The sequence below is a fragment of the Coturnix japonica genome, chromosome 3 (assembly GCF_054131305.1).
Source record: "Coturnix japonica strain WE chromosome 3, WE-NBRP24, whole genome shotgun sequence".
Taxonomy (NCBI): domain Eukaryota; kingdom Metazoa; phylum Chordata; class Aves; order Galliformes; family Phasianidae; genus Coturnix; species Coturnix japonica.
The window spans coordinates 101385312-101408573 of NC_140665.1; the positions used below are offsets into that span (position 1 = coordinate 101385312).

At 48.7% G+C, this 23262-nt stretch overlaps 2 protein-coding genes across 6 annotated transcripts in view; one reads left to right on the top strand and one right to left on the bottom strand.

Annotated features, from left to right (window-relative positions):
- Window positions 1–319: 319 nt before the first annotated feature.
- TRAM2 (translocation associated membrane protein 2) lies at window positions 320–12885 on the top strand. Of its 2 annotated transcripts, none has more exons than XR_014944988.1 (11): window positions 320–528; window positions 4329–4392; window positions 5134–5243; window positions 5470–5586; window positions 6179–6237; window positions 6679–6763; window positions 6856–6926; window positions 7275–7379; window positions 7722–7880; window positions 7969–8583; window positions 8810–9140. XR_014944988.1 is itself a non-coding variant. In XM_015859799.3 (11 exons), exons 1-11 carry the CDS (start codon window positions 409–411, stop codon window positions 8881–8883), a joined length of 1128 nt encoding a protein of 375 aa, XP_015715285.2. In that variant the 5' UTR covers window positions 320–408; the 3' UTR covers window positions 8884–12885. The 2 variants fall into 2 exon arrangements, 1 of the variants encoding a protein (XP_015715285.2); XM_015859799.3 differs by having other exon boundaries at window positions 8420–8583; window positions 8810–12885.
- Window positions 12886–14013: 1128 nt separating this feature from the next.
- The window catches only part of EFHC1 (EF-hand domain containing 1), a 31114-nt gene continuing 21865 nt past the window's right edge, over window positions 14014–23262 (bottom strand). For all 4 annotated transcript variants that reach the window (XM_085544285.1, XM_015859797.2, XM_015859798.3 and 1 more), the window contains exons 4-11: window positions 22258–22407; window positions 20820–21012; window positions 20309–20529; window positions 18926–19066; window positions 17539–17752; window positions 17170–17317; window positions 16140–16356; window positions 14014–14637 (exon numbers count right to left, since the gene is read on the bottom strand). In XM_085544285.1, coding sequence (XP_085400411.1) covers window positions 14566–14637; window positions 16140–16356; window positions 17170–17317; window positions 17539–17752; window positions 18926–19066; window positions 20309–20529; window positions 20820–21012; window positions 22258–22407 — 1356 coding nt within the window. In that variant the 3' untranslated portion in view covers window positions 14014–14565. The remainder of the gene's footprint in view (window positions 14638–16139; window positions 16357–17169; window positions 17318–17538; window positions 17753–18925; window positions 19067–20308; window positions 20530–20819; window positions 21013–22257; window positions 22408–23262) is intronic.

Genomic DNA, 23262 nt, shown 5'->3' on the forward strand with positions numbered 1-23262 from the left:
TGCCTCTAACAAAGCCCGGGTGGGCACACAGGTGCGGCTGGCACCGTTTGGATGTCCCCCATCCCTGCAGGCATTCAAGGCCAGGCTGGATGTGACTCTGGGCAGCCTGGGCTGCAGGTTGGTGACCCTGCACACAGCAGGGGGTTGGATCCAGATGATCATTGCTTACCCCTTTCCCCATTACAGTCTCCCCGCACCCACCCGCGGTGCCGGGGCAGCTCATCGGCCACGCGTGGGGCCGTGAATCCCGGGGGTGGTGCCGGGGAGGCTCGGGGAGGGGCGGCGCCTGCGCGGGGCGGCCGCGGAGCTCCGCGAAGTTGTTGCGGGGCCCGGAGAAGTTTGGAGCGGGGCGGAGGCGGCTCCTGTTGGGGCTCCCGGTCCCCCAAAGCAGCGCTGCCGGGAGCGGCCATGGCTTTCCGGCGGCGGACCAAGAGCCACCCGCTCTTTAGCCAGGAGTTCCTCATACATAACCACGCCGACATCGGTTTCTGCCTGGTGCTCAGCGTGCTCATCGCGCTCATGTTCGAGGTGAGGACCCCCCCCCTTTTCCTCCTATCCTCCCCCCCTTTTCCCTTCCCCACGCGTGTCCGACCCACTCGTGCCCTGCCCCATTGGCTCCGCCCACCGAGGGCAGCCCCGCCACCACCGCCTGCCCACGACCCCCTGTCCCCCCCCCACCGTGTGGGGCCCTTCTGTGCACCCCTAGTGGACGGGGTGTCTCATTGGCCCCCCTATAGATGAGCAGCTCAACAGTTGGGGGAGCTGTGGGGCACACCCCCTCCATCCTGTTGCACCAGAGCCCCTCCATCCTTTGGAATGAGGCCCCTCCATTCCTGGGGTACCCTCCGTCCTTGGGGTACCAATCCCCTCCATCTATTGGGGTGGGGTCCGTCCATTCTTGGGATACCAGAACCCTTCCATACTTTGGGATGATGTCCCTCCATTCCTGGGGCACCCCCTGTTCTTGGGGTACCAATCCCTTTAGTCCTTGGGGTACCAACACCCTCCATCCTTGAGGTGCCAAGTGCCACCACGTTCATTTGCCATCTCTCTCAGCAGTGGGGTCCCCCCTACTCTAAAATCCCTATAAAGATCCCAACTTATGTGCTGGCTTTTGGGACAAGCCATCCCTTGGCCTCCCCCAACCCAACTGGGGTTCACCAGCTGCCAAAGGGTCTCAAGCTGGAGCAGTGCTTGCATACCTTGGTGCCCACCACAGCTGGGGATGGGATGGGGGCACATCGCTCACCCACCCCACATGCAGAGAGAGGGAAAGGCAAAAAGAACCAAGCCCTGGTTCATATTTTCCCCCATTGGAAGTCTGTTTTGAGGGCTTTTTCTCAACACCACCCCCCTTTCCAGCTGTTTTCTCTATGGGATGAGCACTGGGGTTCCCACTAATAGCAAAGCATCCCCTCTCCCTAACTCTTCTATGGGAATCTCAGTTGGGGTTGAGATGCTGGCTCTCAGTGCTGCCTCTCCTGTTCCCTCCCAGCTTCACTTCTTCCTTTCTTGCTTTTTGAATTGGAATTGCTTTCTGCATTTCCTCTTTAGGGAGGAGATGTGAGCAGGGCTGGAGGCCTCACTGAGCTCCTTCTCCCTCTCCAATCCTCCCCGACGTGGAACCACATCGGGTTGCCGATGCGGGGCCGCTTCTTTGCAACCTAAAAGGACCCCCCTTCCCCCCTCCCCATCCCCGCCCATACCCAAACCCTCCCCTTCTGCCCAGTGCCACGTTTCAAAGCAAATCCAGCCGGGAAAGGGGTGGCCGGGGGGCCTGGCGGAGGAGGAAAGGCTCCTTCTGCAGCAAATCGCAGCCGGAGGAAATCCATTTCCTTCATACCCTCCCGATGGCAGCACAACCCCCCACCCCCTTACCCTCCCCTTTTTGCTTTGCTTTCTTTCTTTTTTGCCTTTTTTTTGGCCTTTTAATCCCTTCTTTTTTTCCACACCGATGGAGCGAGCGGCTGGTGGGGGGCACGGAACCCATATGGGTTGTATGACGTGGGTTTAAGGCACAGCTGCTCTCTGTGTGCAGCGCTCCGTCCCGAAACCTCATGCAAACAATACGAGTTTCGTTGCCTTGCTTTAAAAGCAAAGCAACCCGGTGAGGTTGCTGTGTTGGTTCCCATCTGTGTTGGTTCCCATCTGCAGCTGTGTTCATCAGGCACGGGTGAGGTTTGGGTGGCCGCAGTGCTATGAAGGAGCTGAGCCCCCCACGAGGCTGAGGAGCAGAGGAAGGGTCTCTTCATCCCATAGCTTTCAATTCAGTCTCCTGCTGGTGCTGGTTGCCTGCAGTGTCCTCCTCCAAGGTGGCTGCGTTGGGCAGCATCCATCGCCATCCTCCCCATAGCAGAGGGTTCTTTTGGTCCTCACTTCTTTATCTAACTCATCTTCAGCCTCCCCTCTGGGCTCCTGTGCCCGTTGGTTCCATCCCACTGTGCTTTTTTAGGCATCAGCTTGGACATTTCTGCCTTTGGATGCCTTTTCAACGCCTGGATGTCCTCCCCATCCTCCTCCACCTCCTCCTCACCAGGCTCCCACCTTCTCCATGCGGAAGCAGCCCAGTGCTGCTCACAATAGGGCTGTTTCCTGCAGGGGAGGGCTCTGTAGATGGGATTTTTAACCTTTTCCCAGGCAGCCCCATTCCAGGCAACACAAGCAATGAAGGTGATGCTCAAAGGCCACCGAGCATCTCCAGCTTCAGAGCATATGGGTGTCCCAATGGATGTGGCACTGAGGGATGTGGGCAGGGTGGGGGTGGCTTGGGTTGGTCTTGGGGAACTTGGTGGTTGTAGGATCATAGAATGGCCTGGGTTGAAAAGGACCACAATGATCATCTGGTTTCAACCCCCTGTTTTGTGCAGGGTCACCAACCCCCAGACCAGGCTGCCCAGAGCCACATCCAGCCTGGGATGGCTGCTTCCATGGCTGATGGGTCATTTGCAACCACGATGATTTAATGGCATTAAATCCTTCTTGAGCATCCCTTCAGTTCACAGCCTCACCCCATCTCAATGGGTTGATAGCAGAAGCAGCCTGCAGCTGCCACCTTCCTTGTGCTCACATTGGGGAGCACGGGATGGGGTCAGGATGTGCAAATTAAATTTGGGGGAGATGATGCCATTTTAAGGGCTTATTTAATACATGAGCTGGAAAGGTTACCCATGAGCGGGGCTTTGTGCAGAGCTGACTTTTCCATGCTGCTGTGGTGCCCTGCTGTGAGGTGAGCAGAGGGGCTGCTCTTGGAGGAGGGCTTTTGGTATTTACTTTCCGAAGCTCTGGTCCAAAGTTTGGCCTTCAGTTTACATATAGAGCCTGTGTCAATCCCTACCGTGGATCAACATGGCTTTCTTTACAGCAAACACTGTGGCTGGTGGAAAGGGGAGGGGAAAAAAGAAAGAAAAACAAGGGAGAAAAAGCCTTCTGACAGCATTTTATCTGTAATTACCAGTTGTTTTTCAAGCACTGGAAATATTTTCCCAGCTAAGGCTGCTGCAGCTCCCCCAGCCTCCCCCGCCAGCTCTGCAGTGATCAGAGGCTGTGAGAGATGGGGCTGTTCAGTGCAGAGCTGGGGGGTCTCAGGGAGTCCCACTGTGGCCATAAATCCCTATAGGAGATACAAGGGGATGGAGCTCTGCTCTGTGGTGCCCAGGGCACAGCCTGGAGCCCAGGGGTTGCCATCAGCAGCTGTGCTGGGTGGGTGCTGGAGTCTTGGAGCAGAGAGCAGCAGGGGCTCCTCAATGGGTATTTCCCAAAGCCAGGTGGATGTGGTTGAGCATAAAGCACTTCCTATATGATATCTCATCCCTTGCAGGCAAATCCCACTCCCCTTGTGAAATTCTAGTGTGAAGGTCTCATTTCAGTGTAAGCACAGTGAGTGTCTTCCAGCTGCAGGTCTTGTGCCTCTGAATAATCCTCGCCTCACTCACCAGCTTCTGCTTCCTGTGGCCTATCCACGAGCTGCTCAATGGGAGCTTAGAAGTGTCTGTTTGCTGAGCTAAGGAGCCCTTGCTTCTGCCTTCATAGGGTCTTTAAGGTTGGAAAGGCCAGTAAGATCATTAAGTTCAACCAGCAGGGCTTACAAGAGCCAGGAGCATCTCCATAAGCCAGCCAGGCAATGCATTTTTTCCATAATCACCCCAAATTCTTTTCTCCTCCCCCTTCCCAAATACCTGGTCCCATTGGGAGGTCGCCTTCCCGTATCGATGCCTACACGTTTCCCATCTGTCCGCCTCACATCCCCTTTCCCAGCACAGTAAAAGCTGGCAGAGGAAAGAATTCAGCAATTAAATTTGCTTTATGCCCCCTTTGTGTGTCTTTGACAGGTTACAGCCAAGACTGCCTTCCTCTTCATCTTACCTCAGTATAACATCAGTGTGCCTACAGCAGGTAAGAGATACTGCTGCCCCAGGGAGGAAACATCCCAAATCCTTATTGCTGGCTGCCGTGGTCTCACCTCCCAGTGATGGGTCTTCAGATGTAAGAAATTTGGGGTAAAAAGGGTCTGCACACTGCTTGTGTTTTGGCTTCTCATTCATACCTCCCAGCCTGTCAGGGCTGTTAGCACAGTTTGGAGGCAATAAGAAGTGGTTTGGGTAAAGAATGAGGCTCGGCATAGGGCAGACACTTGGGGAATATAAAACCTGGCCTGGCAGCAGGATGCTGTGACTCATTGAGAGGAGCTGAGTAATCCTTCAGCTGAAGGGAACGGTGCAGTGAGAATAGGATGGAGCAGACACAGGGAAAATGGAAGGGCTGCCCTCAGAGTCATGGCTGAAGGACTCGCCCTGCTCCTAAATTGAATTGTGGTCTGAGATCCTCTACAGCAGAGTCCAGACAACTTCCTCCCTTGTGTCTGAAGTGATTTACTCGTTTTTAGCCTTGCAATTTTATCACATACTGTGCTTATACACCGTGGTAGAGGTATTAGCTCAACGTCTGTTTTTGTACAGAGCCCAGCTATAGGGACCCTGCAGACACGGGCATAGTCTTGACCTCTCTCTGCCTCCAAAATGCATGTTCCCATACAAGCTATGTTGGTTATAGCCACCTCAAGGCTTCAAGTGAGCCATAAGCCCTTGGAAATCATTGGCATTGAGAGGTCTTACCCACAGTTTGGTCTTTTTGCAGATGGGGAGCTGGTCCAGTATCACTACGGTCTGAAGGATCTGGTCACCATCCTCTTCTACATCTTCATTGCCATCATCTTGCACGCAGTGGTGCAGGAGTACGCCCTGGATGTGAGTGCAGTTTGATGTCTTGAGTAGATGGAGTGTCTCAAGTATCATGGATGGGACACAGTCCTGCTGCAATTAAATGTGGCTGTGGTGTGGTCCAGAGGCTGGAGTGGCCACGTGTGAGCTGTCATTTTTGGGTGATGCTTAAGACAGGGAGGACAGGAGAAAAGAGAGTTGCTGACTTGGTGGCTCACGTTTTCCTTTCTCCTTTCCTTCTGCTTCATCCCAGAAAATCAACAGGCGTCTCCATCTCTCCAAAGTCAAACACAGCAAGTTCAATGAGTCAGGGCAACTGGTCGCCTTCCACTTCACCTCCTTGATTTGGTGCTTGTACGTTGTGGTGACGGTAAGGCATGAGGATGGCTGGACTTTGGGTTTCCTGGGGGGAATTTTGGGTTTCTGCATTTTCCACAACAAAATCTCTTTGCAAAACCCAGTGCAGACCCCTGTGGCAGGAACTGTGCAAATGTGAGTGCAGGGGAATGCAGGCAGATGGAAAATTAAACTATGCGATGCATATTTAGTTGATTTTGTAGGTGTTTTCTGTTCCTCTTTCTCCTCAGAAGCATTCCTTTTTGCTAAGTGGTAGTTGGGCTGGAAATGCCGGTGGGGAAAAGCCCCCCAGCCCATGATTCTACAAGTCACCATGCACATGGTTTCTTGCAGCTGCACTACTGATCTCTCACCCCAGTGTTTCCAGGGCATCCTCCTTGCGTTGCCCAAACCCCAAAGAATCCTATCCCTTATCTCAGGGCCTTTTGTGCAACCTCAAAAGCAGCTTTTGTTACCCAAACATGAGGATGTCATGAAACTAGAGACTTGGGAACATGTCTTAACTTGGAGAGCTAAGTCCTGGCTCATGCAGGGGACTTAACCTTGCCTCTTGTAACCACGTGCTGCCTTGTTCCTCTATCTGAAGGCTTGCCTCTCTTTTTCAGGAAGGATACATATCAAACCCCCAGAGTTTGTGGGAAAACTACCCGCATGTTTATCTTCCGTAAGCACTCACATTTTGTTCTCGGGCTGACCACTTCCTTCCCCCATACTGTTTTCCATGTGGCTGGGAGCTGGCTGCTGGCTGCACAGAGTATGCAGCGAGATCCTGGTCAGGGGTGGGCATCTCCTCTGGGGCTTTGGGGAGGGTGTTCTTGAAGGGCTTCCTCACGGTTTAGTTGTTCATCACGTTGGGTAGGTTGCTTTGCTCTTGGTTTTCTATGGTAGAACCAAAGAAGAGGGAATAATTCTCCCTTCTTGGGGTTTTGAAAGAGTGAGGTTTGCTGGGGACATGGAGACCACAGCACAAACATCTGGATAAAGGCCAGACTCAGCTAAATGTAGCCCCCTAAATCCAGTGGCATCTGAGCAGTGAGGGGATTGCTTGGGGCCACAGGAGCCCACAGTGCCCAAGACTTGTTCCACAGCTCATCCCTGCCTTCAGCTTCCAGGTGAAGTTCTTCTACCTGTGCCAGCTGGCCTACTGGCTGCACGCATTGCCAGAGCTCTACTTCCAAAAAGTTCGCAAGGTAAGAGCTGCCCAAGGGCTCCGGGCTCCTTGGGGCTTTGGGGGGAGGAGAGAACAGAGTGAGGGGATTAACACCACTTTCTGCCTTGCCAGGAGGACATCCCACGCCAGCTGCAGTGCATTGCGCTCTACCTGGTGCACATCGCCGGCGCATACCTCCTCAAGTGAGTCGTCTACCTCTGTGTGTTGAGCTGGGGCTTTTGCAGGGTATTTCATTCCCAAATTATTTGACTGGGGCTGAGAGACAGAGGGGATAAAGTTAACAGCCTGAAAGTTGAACTCCTAGCTGTAGGATGGTGGAAGAGCTGTCTTTGTGAGTGATAAACTACCAGTTTGTTGCTTTGATGTTTTGGGATCATGGGTTTCACCATTGCGATCTGATGGTCTGCTGTTGTGGAGCTGTCCAGCTTTGGGCTGGTGCTTACTGCAGCTTAGGGATTAAACATTCTGGATGTGAAGAAGGACCGAAGCTGACCAGCCTGGTGATGCTTGTTTCTTCTTTTCCCTCCTAGTTTAACCCGGTTGGGGCTGATCCTCTTGCTGCTGCAGTATTTAGCCGAATTCTTCTTCCACATGGCCCGGCTGGTCTACTTCACAGATGAGAACAATGAGAAGCTGTAAGTGGGCCATGGCATTCCATCTCTGGTGCCATTTGGGCTTTTACTATCACCTTGCAGCTCAGCACTAGGGGACACTGAGAGTACAGCACACAGTGTATCTCCAGAAGTTGGGATGATGTGGGTAGAATTGGGAGCAAAGAGGTTATTGAGCTGCATTGTGCTAAGCATTGGAGCATCTCCAGGTCAGGAAGGGGGGATGTGCTAAGGGAGATGCCTTCAAGGTGCTTCTGCACCATGGTACATGCTGGCAGTGTGACATTCTGCTGAGGATGGGGCACTTCATACGGCCGTGGGGCCCAGAGGCTGCTCTTGTCCACATCTCTACTTGCCTTCCATCAGGTTTAACGTCTGGGCTGTTGTCTTTGTGGTCACCAAGCTCTTCACACTAACCCTCTACATCTTGGTCATCGGCTTTGGGCTGCCACGTGTGGAGAACCAGGCTCTGGAGCCAGAGAAAGGGAATCTCTTCAGCTTTCTCTTCAACCATATCCTCTTCAGGTAGGAATGTCCTGCACCATTTCTGTTCCCTCTTTGAATCCTTTCCCATGAATATCTTGTGAAAATCTTTCCCTCATATTTGTTGAAGGAAGTAACCAGTTACAAAGGATGAGCTGAAGCAGACACCTTAGGGAAAGACTTACGTATTCTCCCTTGTGGACCCATAACTGTGTATTGATGTGGTGAATGAAAAAGGAGTTTTTCCATCTGCTTGTATGTGTTTGGATGTCTGTTAACATGGGAAGCAGGGGATGGGATGGGTTCCCTGGCTGAGGTGTTTTGGGCAGTGCTGATTGAGATGATCCCTATTGCTGTCCACAACTCCCTGAAAGGAGGCTGTGGTGAGGTGGGGGTTGGTGTCTTCTCCCAATGATGGGATGGGAGGTGATGGCTTCAAGTTGTGCAGGGAGGTTCAGGATGGATGTTAGGGAACATCCATCTGTCCAGGGGAGCCCAGGCCAACGGTGCGGGGGGAAGGCCGGGCCAATGGTGGCCTGGCTCCTCTCTTCTCAGCCTTGCCTCTTCTCCACCCCTGCCAGAATGAGTGTGCTGCTGTTGGTGTGCCTCTTCCAGGCTTCGGTGATGTGGCGCTTCATCCACTTCCAGCTGCGGCGCTGGCGGGAGTACTGGCATGAGCAGAGCAGTCGGAAGCGGGCTGCAGCCTGCGCCAAGCAGCCGGCCAAGCCGCTCAAGAGAGATTCAGGTGAGCAGGGAACACTGTGAAACAAGCTGCCCAGAGAGCTGTGGGTGCCCCATCCCTGCTGAGCCTGAAGGCAGGCTGGATGGGGCTGTGAGCAGCCTGGGCTGTGGGAGGTGACCCTGCCCATGGACGGGCTTTAAGATCCCTTCCAATCCAAATCATTCTATAATTCTGTGATTCTGGCCCATGCAGGATGATGTGGGTGAGGTTTTTCTCTCTCCATCCCCAGGTTACCATGAAAACGGAGTGGTAAAAGCAGAGAACGGCACCTCACCACGAACCAAGAAGCTGAAATCACCCTAGAAGCAAGGCCTGGGCTCCTGGGGAGGAGGGCGAGGTGCCAGGACTGAGGGCAGCCCTTCCTCCCGCTCCTCACAAGGTTGTCTTGAGCAGCTTGGGAGCAGGTCGTGTGCCTGAGGTGTCTCACTCTCCTCCCTTTCTTTCTTACTCTCTTGAACCTTTTGCAATAAAACCAAAAAGGTCCCTTTCCCCTGCTCCTTTCCCCCTGTAGGAGCCTTTTCCAAGCCTCCTGGTTTTGCCTTCCTCTGTTTCACCGTAAATCAGCGTGCAATTGTATTATTTTTTTTTTTCTATATAAGTGTTTGGTTATTTTGGACTTCTGTTACAAATGCATTGTAGATGGTTCTGTAATATTTTTTTGCTCCTACAGCACGTTTCTCCTCTCCCTCTGTGTTGATTGCCCCTGGGTCAGGGCCGTGGCAGTTTGAAGGCTCCATGTGTCAGCTATGGGAACAGGCTCCAGGGGAAAAGCATGGGGACTCTGAGATACCATGAGGTGCTCATGGCTGATGGTTTCCCCTCCTGGGGCACTCCAGCCAGCACTCGGCATGTGTTGCATGATGTTGATGCTGTAAATAGGGACTGGTATCTGAGGGAGGAACCTCTGCTGTTTCTTGCCTCCCTCTGGTTGATTGGGGTTCCCCCAGCTCCTTGCTTCCAGCTAATTTTGGTGATCTAGGAAGCAGAGAAAAGAGAGGAGTTCCCTCTTCCTATAGGACCCACATCCTAGCCTTTGCTTGCCCCAGCTTTTCTGGTACAGCTGGGTCCCCTATATCCTCTGGACTGCCCTGTAGTTGTTCTGCACCCCCAGCACCGAGAGCTGAGCTTGGGGCTCTGCAGCTCATCGTGCCTTGTCATGGGGCAGTGGCATCCTCAGGTCCAGGTGAATTCTTGAGTTTTGCCCCTCTCTGAGCCCTGCCCTGGCTCCTGTCAGCCTCGTGTGCCTGTGACCTGGTGTGCTCATGGCTCATCACCACCTCCAGATGAGCTAAGTGGCTGCTGCAAAGGGTTTTGCATTAATGGGACTGTGCCCCTTGTGCATAGCCATCCTTATTCCTACCACGCCAGTCCAGCTGTGCCATCTGTAGCCACCAGCTTCTCTTTCTTTCCATAGGATACATAGCTTGTATCCACCCAAGGTGCTATCAAATGTAGGGTTTCTTCCAAAAACCCTAGCCCCTTCATCCCTTTCTGAGCTGTGAATGAGATGACAGGGAAGGGGAAGGAAGCAAAGGGCTGTGAGGAGTAGCTTGTACATTAGGAAAGGCCTGTGAGGCATAGCTGTTGGCAGATAGAGTTGTCTTAAATCTACCTCAGAGGCCGTCTTTTGCTACAGACCACTCTCCCTCTTGCAGCTCCCTGACCTGAGGTTTGGGGGAAGCCCCCTTGGCTCACTCCCCTGGTGGGCAGCACCTCCTGCCCAAAGGTTTCACAGGTCACTGGGCTTGCTTGGGGTCTGTGCACCAGTCTGGATTTGGATTTGCTTCTCACCCCATAGCTCTGGGGTGGTTTCTGTAGGCAGGCTTTGCTGTTGGTGCCTTTTGTGCAGCAAAGTCAGCTGTAACCCCCAGTGTGTGGGGTTGAGGAGAGCCTGGCCACTCTTTGATGTGCAAGGCGGGATGGAAGCCCACCTTCCTCATGGGTGACGGGATGTGTGGTCTCATGGCATGTCACTTGCTCAGCCCCTCCAGGCATGATTCTAGCTTGGGCTTTTTGCAGTGAGGCTGGCATTGTTGTCTTTTGTATCTTTCATCTTCTGGAGTACGAGAGACAGTTGTTCATCTGCCACTCTTTGAATGGAGTTGCTTTCCCACCCCTCTTTTTGTCAAAGTCTTTTCTTCCTTCCTCCTTTCCTTGCAAAGCCTCAGCTAATGCTGGGCACAGGAGGGAGAAAATGTGTAGGGATATGAGTACAGTTGGTCAGATTCCACTTGTTCCTCCGTCCCCGTGATCTCTGAGTGTCAAACAAAATGGCAGCAAGAGTCTGGGAGAAGGATCCCCTCATTTTGAGGGGAACTGAGGGAGGAGATTTTGAAGCCAGCACCTCACAACAGCTGAGGATTGGCTCTGTTAACAGATGACACATGCAGTCCCCTCAGAAACTGGCTGCTGAATAATTCCTCTTCCTGCCTGCTTCGCTTCAGGCAGCTTTTCCACTTGCACAATCCTGTGTCTTCATAGAGTAGCTAATTATGCGTTGTATCCCAAGTGCCTTGTGTTGCCATGTAGCATCTCGTATGCTTGATCTGTGTACTATAGCAGCAGCTGAACACCCTTCCTCCTTATGACATATGTACAACATATGCTACGTTTATGTATTTTTTTGTTGTTGTTTAGATTTTTTTTTGGTATTTTGATAGAGCTACCAGTAAAAGGGACAGTTTGTTTTGGAAATATTTCTTTCTGTTTGTTGTTGTTTCTTTTCTTAAGCCCAGAGATGATGTTCTTTTTTTGCCCTCCTCTGTCTTTAATCCTCTGAAATCCCCATCCTTCTCCTGTTATGCCCAAGAGTGGCATGACTTCTGTTGGTTATTTAGTGCTGAGCATTTGCTATAAGGCAATGAGAACTCTCATCCCCGAGGTTCCCAATCTGCCGCCCATTGTAGGGGCTGCCCCAAGCTGCTTCTGTCTCTGGTTATTAGAACAAACACCATCTCTGCAGTAACTGCTTTCATGTCCACAGCATTTCTCAGCAGACCAAGCCTTCATTTTAGCCCAAAGAACTTTCACTGCAAACAGTTAGTGGTCAGTCTCCCCTTGACTGCTTTGTGTTCAAAGATGCTGAGAGCCCTCTGTCATCGAGTGGATGCTCTTCTTGAATCCCATCTTATCAAGCCCCATGTCTTCTGCAAAAAAACCAAACCACAACCACACCAACAAACTCAACCCGAAGCAGGAGCTCTTGTCTGCCACAGTGCAGAAACTGGTAGAGACTATGCAAGTTCCTACTTTGTGTAATTATTGCTTGCTCCGTGCCCTTCCTGTGGGCTTGAGGCTGATTCTGTCATCAACGTCTGTTACCAGCGTAAGGTTGGGACTGAGTAGTCTGTGATTTTTAGTGTGCAGCGTAGTGTTCTCCTGTCCCGGCCTAGAAACCTTTGAAATACTGGCAGTAGTTCTCTCTTTTTGTTGCTGAGGGTTGAGGGACGGGCTTGGGAAGAGGGTTGAAGAAGAACAGATGTAGCATTTCACATATAATTTTTGAGTGACTCTTACTTTGTGGGGCATTACAGTTATGTTTTTTGTTTGTTTGTTTGTTTTTGTTTAGGATTCTTCTTACTCATGTTTGAGTTAGTGGTAACGACAAGTTCCAGTTACCCTGTAGGACCCCTTACCCTTATCTCATTGTTTTAAGATGTATTTCTGATATGCTTCCCTGTTGGAGGGGAGAAGGATCTTCCTCTGACCCCCAAGTTATTCCCAAGGCCTGTGGGTACCCCAGCATTGCTGCAGTGCATGGGGATTTGCAGCAACAGCTGCTTCTTGCCTTGGATGAAGTCTTGGTAGATGGACCGTGACATGCGCCAACAGTAGGTGGAGATTTTGGGGTCTGATTTACAGCCTTCCTGGAAGCTTTGTGAGCGTGTAGTAAAAGGTTTGTTTGGCAGGCTTTGTACTCAAGCTGTGAAGTTTGTTACGTAGCCTCGGGGCTGTGGGTGGGGGTTTTGCTGGCAGAGAGGTAAGGGTGGCTGTTATGAAAGCCAGGCGGAGGCACGTAGCTTTCCTTCAGGTATGTTGAGCTCCATGGACCAAAACTTCAGCAAAAGGAACTCGAGGAAAACGTTTGTTTTTCCATATTGCATAGTTTTGAGCTTTGGAGAGGGGTGGTGGGGAAGTGTCAGTCTCCAATATTTTATCCATATCTTGTTTGTTTCGTTCTTCCTGTCACGTGAATATTTTTTTGTACGGTTTACGTTCGTGGTCATTTATTGTTCAATGACTCTTGTGATAAACTCAACAGAAGTATTTTCTGAAATAAATAAATAAAAGGCATAGATTCTTCCATTGCTGCTGCTTGCTGACACTTTACCATGCTGCTAAGTTTACAGAGCAGGCTGGGATGGGTCGTGCTCCTCTCCCTCCTGCCATACTAGATGTATCTGTACCTTTGGTCCTCATATTCCCCACAGCTGGGGCTCATATTCTTGAATTTCCCATGTCTGCAGCACAGGCAGCTGCTTCTGAGTTAGTTATCAGCGACTGCCTCGCTTGCTGGGAGTGGAGGATATGGGCATTTGTAGGATATGATTCATTTGATGTGGCTTAGGTGCATAGTTTCTGGTGAGCTCAATTGTATGCTTTCTGCAGCTGGCCCTGGGCATGCTGCATGGTTTGGTTAAGTATTAGGTTACAGCTTCATAGCATGTGCAGAAAACAAATTCTTACTTTCTTTTCTACAGCCTGTAGCTCCCGTAATTTCATCTGCAAGATCTTGGGCCTCTGGAAAAGCCGTTCAGGGTGGCTGTTAGAGGTTAGTCTTTTGCAGCTGCTGCTTGGAAGGTACCTCATACAACGTCAAGCCATGCTTTGAAATCTGAGATGGACCTGAGATTGCTTCAAAAACTCTCAGTCAGAGAGAATACTGAGCCCAGTATAAAATGGGCTCAGAAGGGAAGAGCAGTGACCTTTCCTGAACAAGGGGAGGCAGGGGAAGTGGGATCCCACAGCACAAAAAGCTGAGTTAAATAAGCATTTTGTTCCGAAGGGCTTTGTTCTCTGTGTGCATGATAGCTGCCCTTCGTCTGCGCTCAGTGGCAATACCTGGCAGGTGTCAGCTGGGATGAGAAGGTTCCTGCCTTGTTTCTCTTCATGGAGAGATGAGAAATCAGAGCAGAAATGTCACAGCCCTATTGCTATGCCAACGGTTAGTTTTTCCTTTTCATTAGACCTATCCTGTAAGATGACAGGTTGCATGAGATGGGTTTAGATGCAATCTCAGTTCTAAAACCTTTCTCCCAACCCTTTGTTAAAATAATGCAAAGCTGCTGTCAGCACAGCTGTGTGCAGACCCTGCAATTTCCATGAGATATGTGAGAGCTAAGCTACTATTCCATTTCAAGTAAAGCCAGAGTCAGAGTTGGCTTTGTGGTGGTGGTGGTGGTGTGTTTTTTTCCTTACTTTAACCCTTAGCAATTCCTGGCATTGAGGTACATTTATTTAAAGCATACTTTTTAACACTTTTATAGAAGCCATGCATCAGTTGCTTATAGTCAGACTAGCTAGCATGCATTTATTGTGGTTTCTGACAGAACTCTTAGGTTTTCTTGCAATGCAAATGAAAATTTAAACTGGCAGTCTTCACTGCAGGCCCCTTTCAACTCTGTATGAAATTGAGATGCTTATCACTCCAGGCTTTAGCTCTAGCAAGCCTTGCCGTACTGCACTAAAAAGTTGAGAGATCAATAGAAGAACCTGGCTGTGGTTCTCCAAACCATTTTTTGTTTTCCTTGTGGGTTTCATTTCAGTATTCAGCAGTTATGGGATTGATTTTGGTGGCAGCAAAAACAGCAGGGGCAGGTTGGGAAGGTAAAAAGTTATCCAAGCAAGTGTGCAATTAGTAAGGAAGGGAGAGAGGAAAAGACTCAAAGGTAAAAACCAGAGCATCCTTTTTAAAGTGTGAGGTCTTACAGTCAGCTCAGCTAAGGAAATCATTGCTGGTCTTGTGCTTCAGCTTCTAGGCGAGGATCACAAGGGCAAGGCTCTAAGGAAGTCACGGTAGTTTATCTGGTCACCTCCATAGGTGCACAGGTCAATCAGCTGGGGGGAAAAAAGAAGCAACGTCAGAAAGAGTTGAAGGAACCTGCAAACATGTTTTTATAAGGAAACGTGCCCACAGGTACTCTCTACATGACAGAGCAGAGGAGCAGACTGGCTCCATAGTACTGAATCACAGGTAACTTTGAATGCCTATAGATGACACCAACCTATGCAAGGACAAGAGTTAAAGTGTTAGGGTTAGGGTCTGCCCTCTAAGTGTCACCACAGTGACAACAGAGCCACAAAAAACTGGTGGCCAGAGACTGGCAAAGGCCACAGCACATCTTTCAGAAACCTCACACAAGTCCCTGACCAAAGCAGGATGGAGGCCCCGCATCTCAACAGGCACTGTTTGGTGGCGTCTCTTCGGTATGTGCAAATGGCATCAAGTGGAGACACAGATAATTGAGCTCAGTGACAGCCCTGCTAATGAACCAGTTCTGGTATCCATGCCTCACCCTGCATTGCGTTACAGAGCTATAGCCTTCGTATGCTTAAGGGGAAGAAAGAAGGCTTTTGTTTCCTTAATTGCATAACTAATCTCCTTCTGACACCCAGGGAGATGGAAAAGGTCTAATATCAGAGCTCCTTGAAAGGATTCTTCTTCCCCTTGTCGCCTGGAGACAGATTTACTTGGTTTGCTCGTGAGTGACTGACAGCTGTGCTCCTCTCCAGGCCACACAGTAGTTAACCATCTGCTGTATGTTTCATTTACAGTGCTGTCATGCTCGTATGGGCTCTGAGCACGTTCTTATTAAGATTTCAAGAGAGATGCTTTTAGCGCTAAGGTCATAGATGGAGGCTCTGCTTCAGTTGGGTTAACCTGATGGCCATAGAGGGCCTGAAATATGGCAGCAGAGGAAGCTATGTTGCCTTGTGAGCTACAGACTTGCTGAACACAAATGCTATAACCTGCAGAAAGATGGATTGTAGGCTGACTTCCCACAGCATGATCAGACTGCCAGATAACCATTACAAACTCTTTCCACGTTTATGATTACTTTTTTCTTTGTAAAACACTTAGTTCTCAACTCTTCAATTCAGCTGCTGTTAAATTCACAGTGTGTCTAGGCTTTCATAGGGACGATCCTCTAAGCATCTCAGTGTCATCTCTACTCATGCCCAGGTGTGCCTAAGTCACAACAGACACTCAGTAGCTCCACAGGAGCCAATGCCTCATCTCCATGATTTACAACCCCCTCTTCTGCTCATCTCTAAGGCCTGACCAAGCAGCCACTTAGAATTTTATAACATGCTGGGGTCAACACGCATTACATAAAGGACAGGAATTGTTACTTCCTCCTTTAAGAGAAAGGTTCAGTCCAACAGCACAGAAGACTTTCTGAACTGGGATTCTTTCACCCTTTTCGTGGAGCTGTTCCCCTTTGTAGGACAGAATAGCTGTTGGTTGAGCTTGGTTTGGGTTGGTTTGTAAAAGAGATCTTTCAGAACACCTATGGGGGGAGTGAATTTCAATATGCACAGCACCCCTTCCTTCTGACCTTGTTAACCAGAGCGGCGCTGGTCGGCACCTTCAGGCTGTCACAAATGGATAAAAATTTGGCTTTGTTGAGGAAACCAGACTGATCCTTATCACAACGAAGTAATGCCTCCCGAATGCTGCTGAAGTTCAAGTAGTTATGGAGCTTCAGCTCGTCCTGAACCCGTTCAATTAGTTCATCCAGTTCCTGCATGCTGGTTCCTGGAGCAGGAACATTACTGTAGAAGGGAAGAGAAAATAGAATTTAATGTAGAAGTTACTTCTTACAGTCCTACTGTGATGCTTGTGTGGCTGTCTGGGCTGTATTTCTGAATACACTGCAGGCTTCTGGGGTGTTTGTTTTTTATGGCAAGCTCATCTCAGATTGAACTTGCAGGTGGAGCTAAGTCCTGATATTGGACATTAGGGAAATTGCTTTCTGTCTGCATGACATTTGCCTTGTGCACCAAATACTTTGGGCCAATGAGGGTTTGCTTGTGTGTTTCATATGGTCCCAGGAACTGCATGCAGCTCAAGTTTCAACCAGAGCCTCTGAATTTCCACAAGCTGACTCTAAAGGGCATCCTGTGGTTACAGGGCTGTTACTGGGTGGCCTAAAACGGGTCCAGACAGACAGCTAAAACGGGGGATGATGTCCAGGCTCTGGCAGTCTGAGAGCCAGAGCAAATGTGAAAACAAACCCACCATCCTTTCTCTGAGTCTGCAACCAAATGAAGACTCATGAAGATACTGTTAGCAGCACCTATCACAGTTTACTGCTCCCTTTTGGGAAAAGATGACTGCATTCATTCACCTCTAGTTGTCTCTGCCACTGAGCCAGAGCTGTCCCACAAGGTTTTGGGGTCAGCGACACCCATGACATCATACACTCTTGATCCCCTGCTATACCTGTTCAGACACATCTTTGGAGCTGAATAATCAGCTGAGCAGCCACTAGACAGCAAACTGGAGCCCATGAGAGCTGCAGGAAATCCCCTTAGTTGTCAGCCCTGAGTCTCACTTAGCTCCATATGCCATCCTTGGAAGCCTACCTTTTGGCAGTCTCCTCCACCACCTGCCGTGAGCGAAAATGATCCCTCATGGACTGTAGTGTTGATGCAGGAAAACTCTCTGCGTTGCTTTCCATATAATTGAGCACATGTTCATCAGCATCAGTGATAATAAACCTGTGGCCGAACACTGTGGGAGAGGTATCAAAGGAAGAATGTATCTGTTCTCCTAATTATGTCTAAGGTCCACACACATAACAGAGTTTAATCAATTCACACCAGCAGGTGATCTGGAAACCGAGCAACAGTGAAATCCAGAAGGTACAGGTCTTTCAAATGATACAATAAATGACGGATCAGGCAGTTTAAGCCAATGCTCAAAGAGTATCACCAAGCCAGACTGGCTCTTACCTTCAATGGTAGAACCAATGGTGAGGTCAGAGGGCCCATAGTACACAGGATTGTCTGTAGTAGAGCCTGGTTTGGCAACTCTGGTCTTTCCTAAGTATTTGCCTCCGATGATGCCAGAGTTACGGACTGGTGGTTCATAGATGCTGATCATATCATTGGAGAGGAAATAAGAGAGGATGAAGCGACGCTTTTCATCCACTGGGTTTGGCGATTCCTAGAAGAAAGGTAACAGCTTTGGAAAAGAACATTTGAACCATGCCCAGAGTTCATAACTTTTCATTTCTAGCTGAGTAAAACTAAGCAGATGATTAGGCAAACATTGCAAATACATTGTCATAGGGTAACAGCATGAAACACCTGGATTTCAAAGCTTGCTTGCTCTAGTCAGGCTAACAGAAGCAGAATTTGGGCTGCAGTGACTAAGAGCATTCAGTATTTCCAGACTGAGTAATCCAAGAGAAAGGAATATCCTATATGGAATGATTCATCATGCAAAGGAAGGCTGGCTGTAAAGTTTAGTATTAAAGTTATATATTTCATTTTAATGATTGCCTGAGAGGGGTTGGTGCTGCTTTCAGCTCTTACTCACAGGAAGACACTCCCCTGACACACCAGTGGGTTTACTTACTTAGTTTAAAATAAAGTTGGTTTGAACTCATCAGCTGTGCCCTTTAGGAACTGCTGCACAATAGGGAAAAGAAATCAGCCCTTATTCACCCTGAGTGTTTGGAGAGGGCAGGCACCAGGCAGCACAGGAAATGCCATCGCTGTTGCTAGACGTGCCAGAGGTTCCTTGCATAAACCAGCTGCAAAGCTGACACAAAGGCCAAAGCCCAAACACTGTTGCTGTGGGTGGAAAGCACCGTCCCTCCGGACTCCCCTGCTTCCACACTGACACTTGGCTGCTCTGCCAGCACAGCCCCTTGCTGGCTGCTGCAGCTGGGACTAGCCTGGAGAAGGACAGGTGCTGGGAGCCAGAAGCAGAAAGACAGCAAGCTCACGCTTGTGGCAGCAGCTGGAGGCAGGCAGAGGCACAGAGCCCAGCTGCAATGCTGTTTCAATTAGGGCCATCTGTCACGTGCTGATGTCAGTGGGAGTTTTTCCATAAATGGCTGTGGTTTTGTAGCACATCTATTTTGCACTGCCTGGTCTTGCTGGGTTTTGTTGGTTGTTTTTTTTTTTCCTCCTACCTTTGTGTGCCACTAATTGTCGCAGCAAGCACACAATAACCCAGTGGGATTTCCTAAGGATCATACGCTTTTCATTTCTTGCCCCACCAGCACAGAAGAACATTTGCTACCAGCCTTGTCTGAGCAGCGTGTTCCTTCCATTCTTCTACCTCTACAACATGAGCTGATACATGCACAGTATCAAGAAAAGGACTTACCAGGGCCACCTGGTACCGCAGCACTTTGTGGTCATTCTCTAGCATTTTAATGATATCTTTCCGGGGAGGCTTTGGAAATAGAGAATAGCAGTTCTGAAGGGAGTCTTCAAGGAAGCCGTAACCATTATATGGAGGAATTACCTGCAGCCAGAGGGGATACCAAGTAGAAAGAACTGAAACAAAGAACAAGAAAATGTTTGCAGGGCAGCTTATAAGAAAACATCTGTTTGGAAAGACCAGGTGGCAACAGCTGTGACATCCTGCCCAGCAGAGATGCCCTAGACCAGCCATGTGCTGGAGCCCTCATTTATAGAAATATTATATAAGAGCTAAGAAAATCTCACTGTCAGAAAGCCAGGTAGTTTTTCTGAATAAAGAGATCAATAACTAACCCTTCCTGTGTACAGGAACTCAATCATCTGTGTAGTTACACTATATAATACTCCATTTCATTCCATGGGAGGTGACATGGGCAGTGACCATCTCCAATAGGCATGTGGGACTCAGCAATTCTTTTTGGAGAAGTGAGATAAAGTTCAGTGGTATGGCTGCAGACAGACCATTCCAGTTCACTTTGCAGCCAGAAAACAAACCCTGACATGTAATTTTCTAGTATAGGCATAGTCAGAGTGTTGGTTCTGTCCTTTACATTACTAAAAATTGGCATTATGACTTAAATTTCATATTAATTTGACCATCCATCCTTGGCTTGCCTTCCTTGAGTACTGCATCTCGTTGTAGAATCCATAGTTCTGGAGAGATGTGGATCTGTTGGAGAGAGATCCCCAAAAATGACCCCAGGGATGGAGCACCTTTTCTATGAGCACAGGTTGATAAAGCTGGAGCTGTGCAGCCTGGTGAAGGGAAGGCTGTGGGGAGAGCTGAGAGAGGCCTTCACTATCTCAAGGGGGGTAGTGAGAAAAAAGAGGATCATCTCTTTAGCAGGGTCTATTGTGATAGGACAAGGGGAAATGGTTTCAAATGAAAAGAGGGAACATTCAGACTGGATATAAGGAAGAAGATTCTTATGACAAGGGTGATGAAGCACTGGAACACACTCTCCAGAGAGGTGGTGGTGCCCCGTCCCTGCAGAGAGCCAAGGTTAGACTGGACGGGGCTCTGAGCACTGATGGAGCTGTGGGTATCCCTGTTCAGAGCAGGGAATGGGAAACATGGCCTTTAAGGGTCCCTTCCAACTCAAATGGATCTATGATTCTCTGATTCCTCAAGTCACTCTTTTCTTTAACCTTTAGCTTGCTTTGACTTACTCTTTGACTAGCTCTTTAAGATGAAACTCTCACTAAGCTGAACCTATACTTTACTACCAGAGCATACATGGACTGCACATTTCCCTCTCTCCCTTTTCAAAACTGCTTACAGTACCTGTGGTACTTCCTCAGGTGGTTTCTTCTTTATCTCCACTGGCTGGAAGTCTGTGATGCCAAATTTGTCACGGTAGAAGTTACGTGTGAATTCATCGCAATCGTAGATGAAGAACGTGCGTCCATAGAGGGTGGTAGGTTTGCCAACAGCAAAATCTTTAGCTGTGAACCACTCAAGTACCTCCTGATCAGAGATTTCCATCACACAGCTTGGGAAGGTCTCTAAGGACAAGAGAGCAAAAGGAAAAAAGCTAAGCAATCAGGTAAATGTTAGTATTTCTCAGTGAAAAGGTATACAAAAGAAAGCTGTATAAAAATCTCCAGAGAGCTGTTGGTAGCGCTCTGCTTCCCAGAATACAAAGGCATTTAGTGATCACTGGAAGAATACTCCTTTGGACAAAAACTGATGACACCTGCAGCTCTTGAACTGATGTACCTCTAACACGGTTTCCACATCTACACCCACCCACCATGGTGCTTTAGCACAGATGTGCTGCCTGCTCTAAACTTACTTTTCTTGTCCACAAAGGTTTTTGGCAAGCGTTGGCGTCTTATGAATACTGGGAATGGGTCTCTGCCATCATTGGGCTCGTGGACTTCCCGAACCTCCACTGTGTCATCTGCCAAGTAGTAATGGATGATGTAAGGCCGATTCTCACCAAACATGCTGTTTGTGTTATCCCACATGGCGTAGAAGCGAAGGACCTGAGGCAGGTAAAAAAACAGGCAGAAAAAAACAAACATGGGTTATAATTACTAAGTGCTTTGTCCAAATGATTTTGGCTAAAATAGGTTGGGTGACTGGAAGTAACTCAGCAGTCTTCTCTGCCAACTATAGAAGAACCAAGCTCTTGTATTGTGAGCATAGGGATTTTTATATTGAAACTTAGTAAAGCGAGGCAGAATCTAATTTTGAATGTTTCATGGCAAATACCAAGGTTTCACGGCCAATTCTCTACCAAAGGCAGAGGGATATGTCTGTAGTTGTTCTGAGGATACTGCATTCACTCTAGACCCCACCTCACTTCTTTCTACAGAAAATGACTTGTTTTAATGGCACAGAAATCAAACACCTCGCACTGCAATGCTTCCAAGTCCATCACCTACTGTTTTGGGATTGCTGCAATAGTGGAAAAGCTCAAAAGTTCTGCAAGATACAGCTCCTAATCAGACCATCCAACAGCTGTCAAGGAGTTGGCTCAGATCTGAGTGATTGAGGCTGAACTATCAGTAATACAGCAGGCACAGCCCAGCTTACATCCAAACAGTAAAACTGCTTGCCTTCCTCAAAACAAGGCAACCATATCCAAAACAGTAAATTGATACAATTCTGGCCTATGTTAATACCCAGCTGATATCCAATAACTGTTTGATTGATAGTCAGGAACCATAGAATCATAGAATGGCCTGGGTTGAAAAGAACCACAATGCTCATCCAGTTCCAACCCCCTGCTGTGTGCAGGGTCGCCAACCACCAGACCAGGCTGCCCAGAGCCACATCCAGCCTGGCCTTGGATGCCTCCAGGGATGGGGCATCCACAACCTCCTTGGGCATTGTTCCAATGCATCACCACCCTCTAACACCTGGCTTCAATATTCTGGGGGAAAAAATGTGTGAATGTAACATCCCCATCTGTAATAGAACAACATCTGGCCTGGTCTGCTAACTTCCCAAGGCAGGTATCCTATGTCATAGCAACAGAGAGCAAGAAAGAAATGGAGGATCTTTAGAATAGGCTCTGCAGTCCAAGGAGAAACTACTTGCAAGGCACAAACTTGAACAATAAGATGAAATATTTTGTTTCTCACAAATTCCAAAAAAAAAGAAAAAAGGAGCAAATCTGGAGTCTGTCTAGTGGACTGAGATCTTTTAGAATGAGTAAAGTTGCAGGCACTCACAAGATCCAGGTTTCTATGACACATATAGGTGACCATTGACAGATCACTCACCTGCTTGTCATAAGTCAGGAACTGTTTGAGTTGGTCAAAATCTGATGGCGTGACGTACATTCGCAGGGGCATCTGACGCCGTTCCATGTAAGGATCAGAAACCATCTTCTCTGGAGGGTTCAGTTCAATTCCTTGGCTCTCCAGGAATACCTAGGAAAGTCATTCTGAGATATTAATTGCTGATATGAGTTCTGAAGATAAGAGACGGGCTGAAGATATCTGAAGATAAGAGATTACAAATGGGCTGAGTGTTGCCAGAACACTGTAGATTCATTCTGCATAGCTCATCAGGTTGCAGGGGTTTTAGTTCTTTGCAAAAGCAAGTACAACAGGGAACAACTAAGATGTTCCTTTTTAAGCTGTTTTTTAGCTTTATCTGCCCTTCCAGTATGCAGGACAGTCCTGCCCCCAACATCCTAAGTCCTATTCTACTTGAGTACAGTTTTCCTTGCATTTGGGGCATTAAATGGAGGATAATAATCAGGTTGTTCTCTTCTACGTATATTAAAAAGATTATGTTAGTACATAACCAGGGATGTAAGCAGTCTGCAAGAGCTTCAGTGTTCTCCATTCTGTCAGACACTGCAAGTTTGTGTGACTCACACCAGGCCCTTCAAAGCCCCTCTGACCAGGAGGATATGTGTCCAGATTAGCACCTTTAGTTCATCTGCCAGGAGGAGCACATTTCTCACAGAAAGAGGACAATCTATTTGCTTATAAAGGGATTTTTTACTTACCTTAGATGCATAAACAAACTCTAGGGCATTACTTGTGCATTCACCTCAGTCATTCTAAACAACCTCAGAAGTCAATGGACTTCTTCCCTATTTGGCCTGTGAAAATACTCAGCCCAGGAAGCACCTGTGCAAACATCTCCAATGGGCATGTGAGATCAGCCTGAAGACTCACAGGGCAGGTTTACACTTTCAGACTCTGTTCTAGAGCATGTCAGTTGATGATAAATAGACTGGCGGCCTTGAGAATTAGACCCACATAGCTCATGCC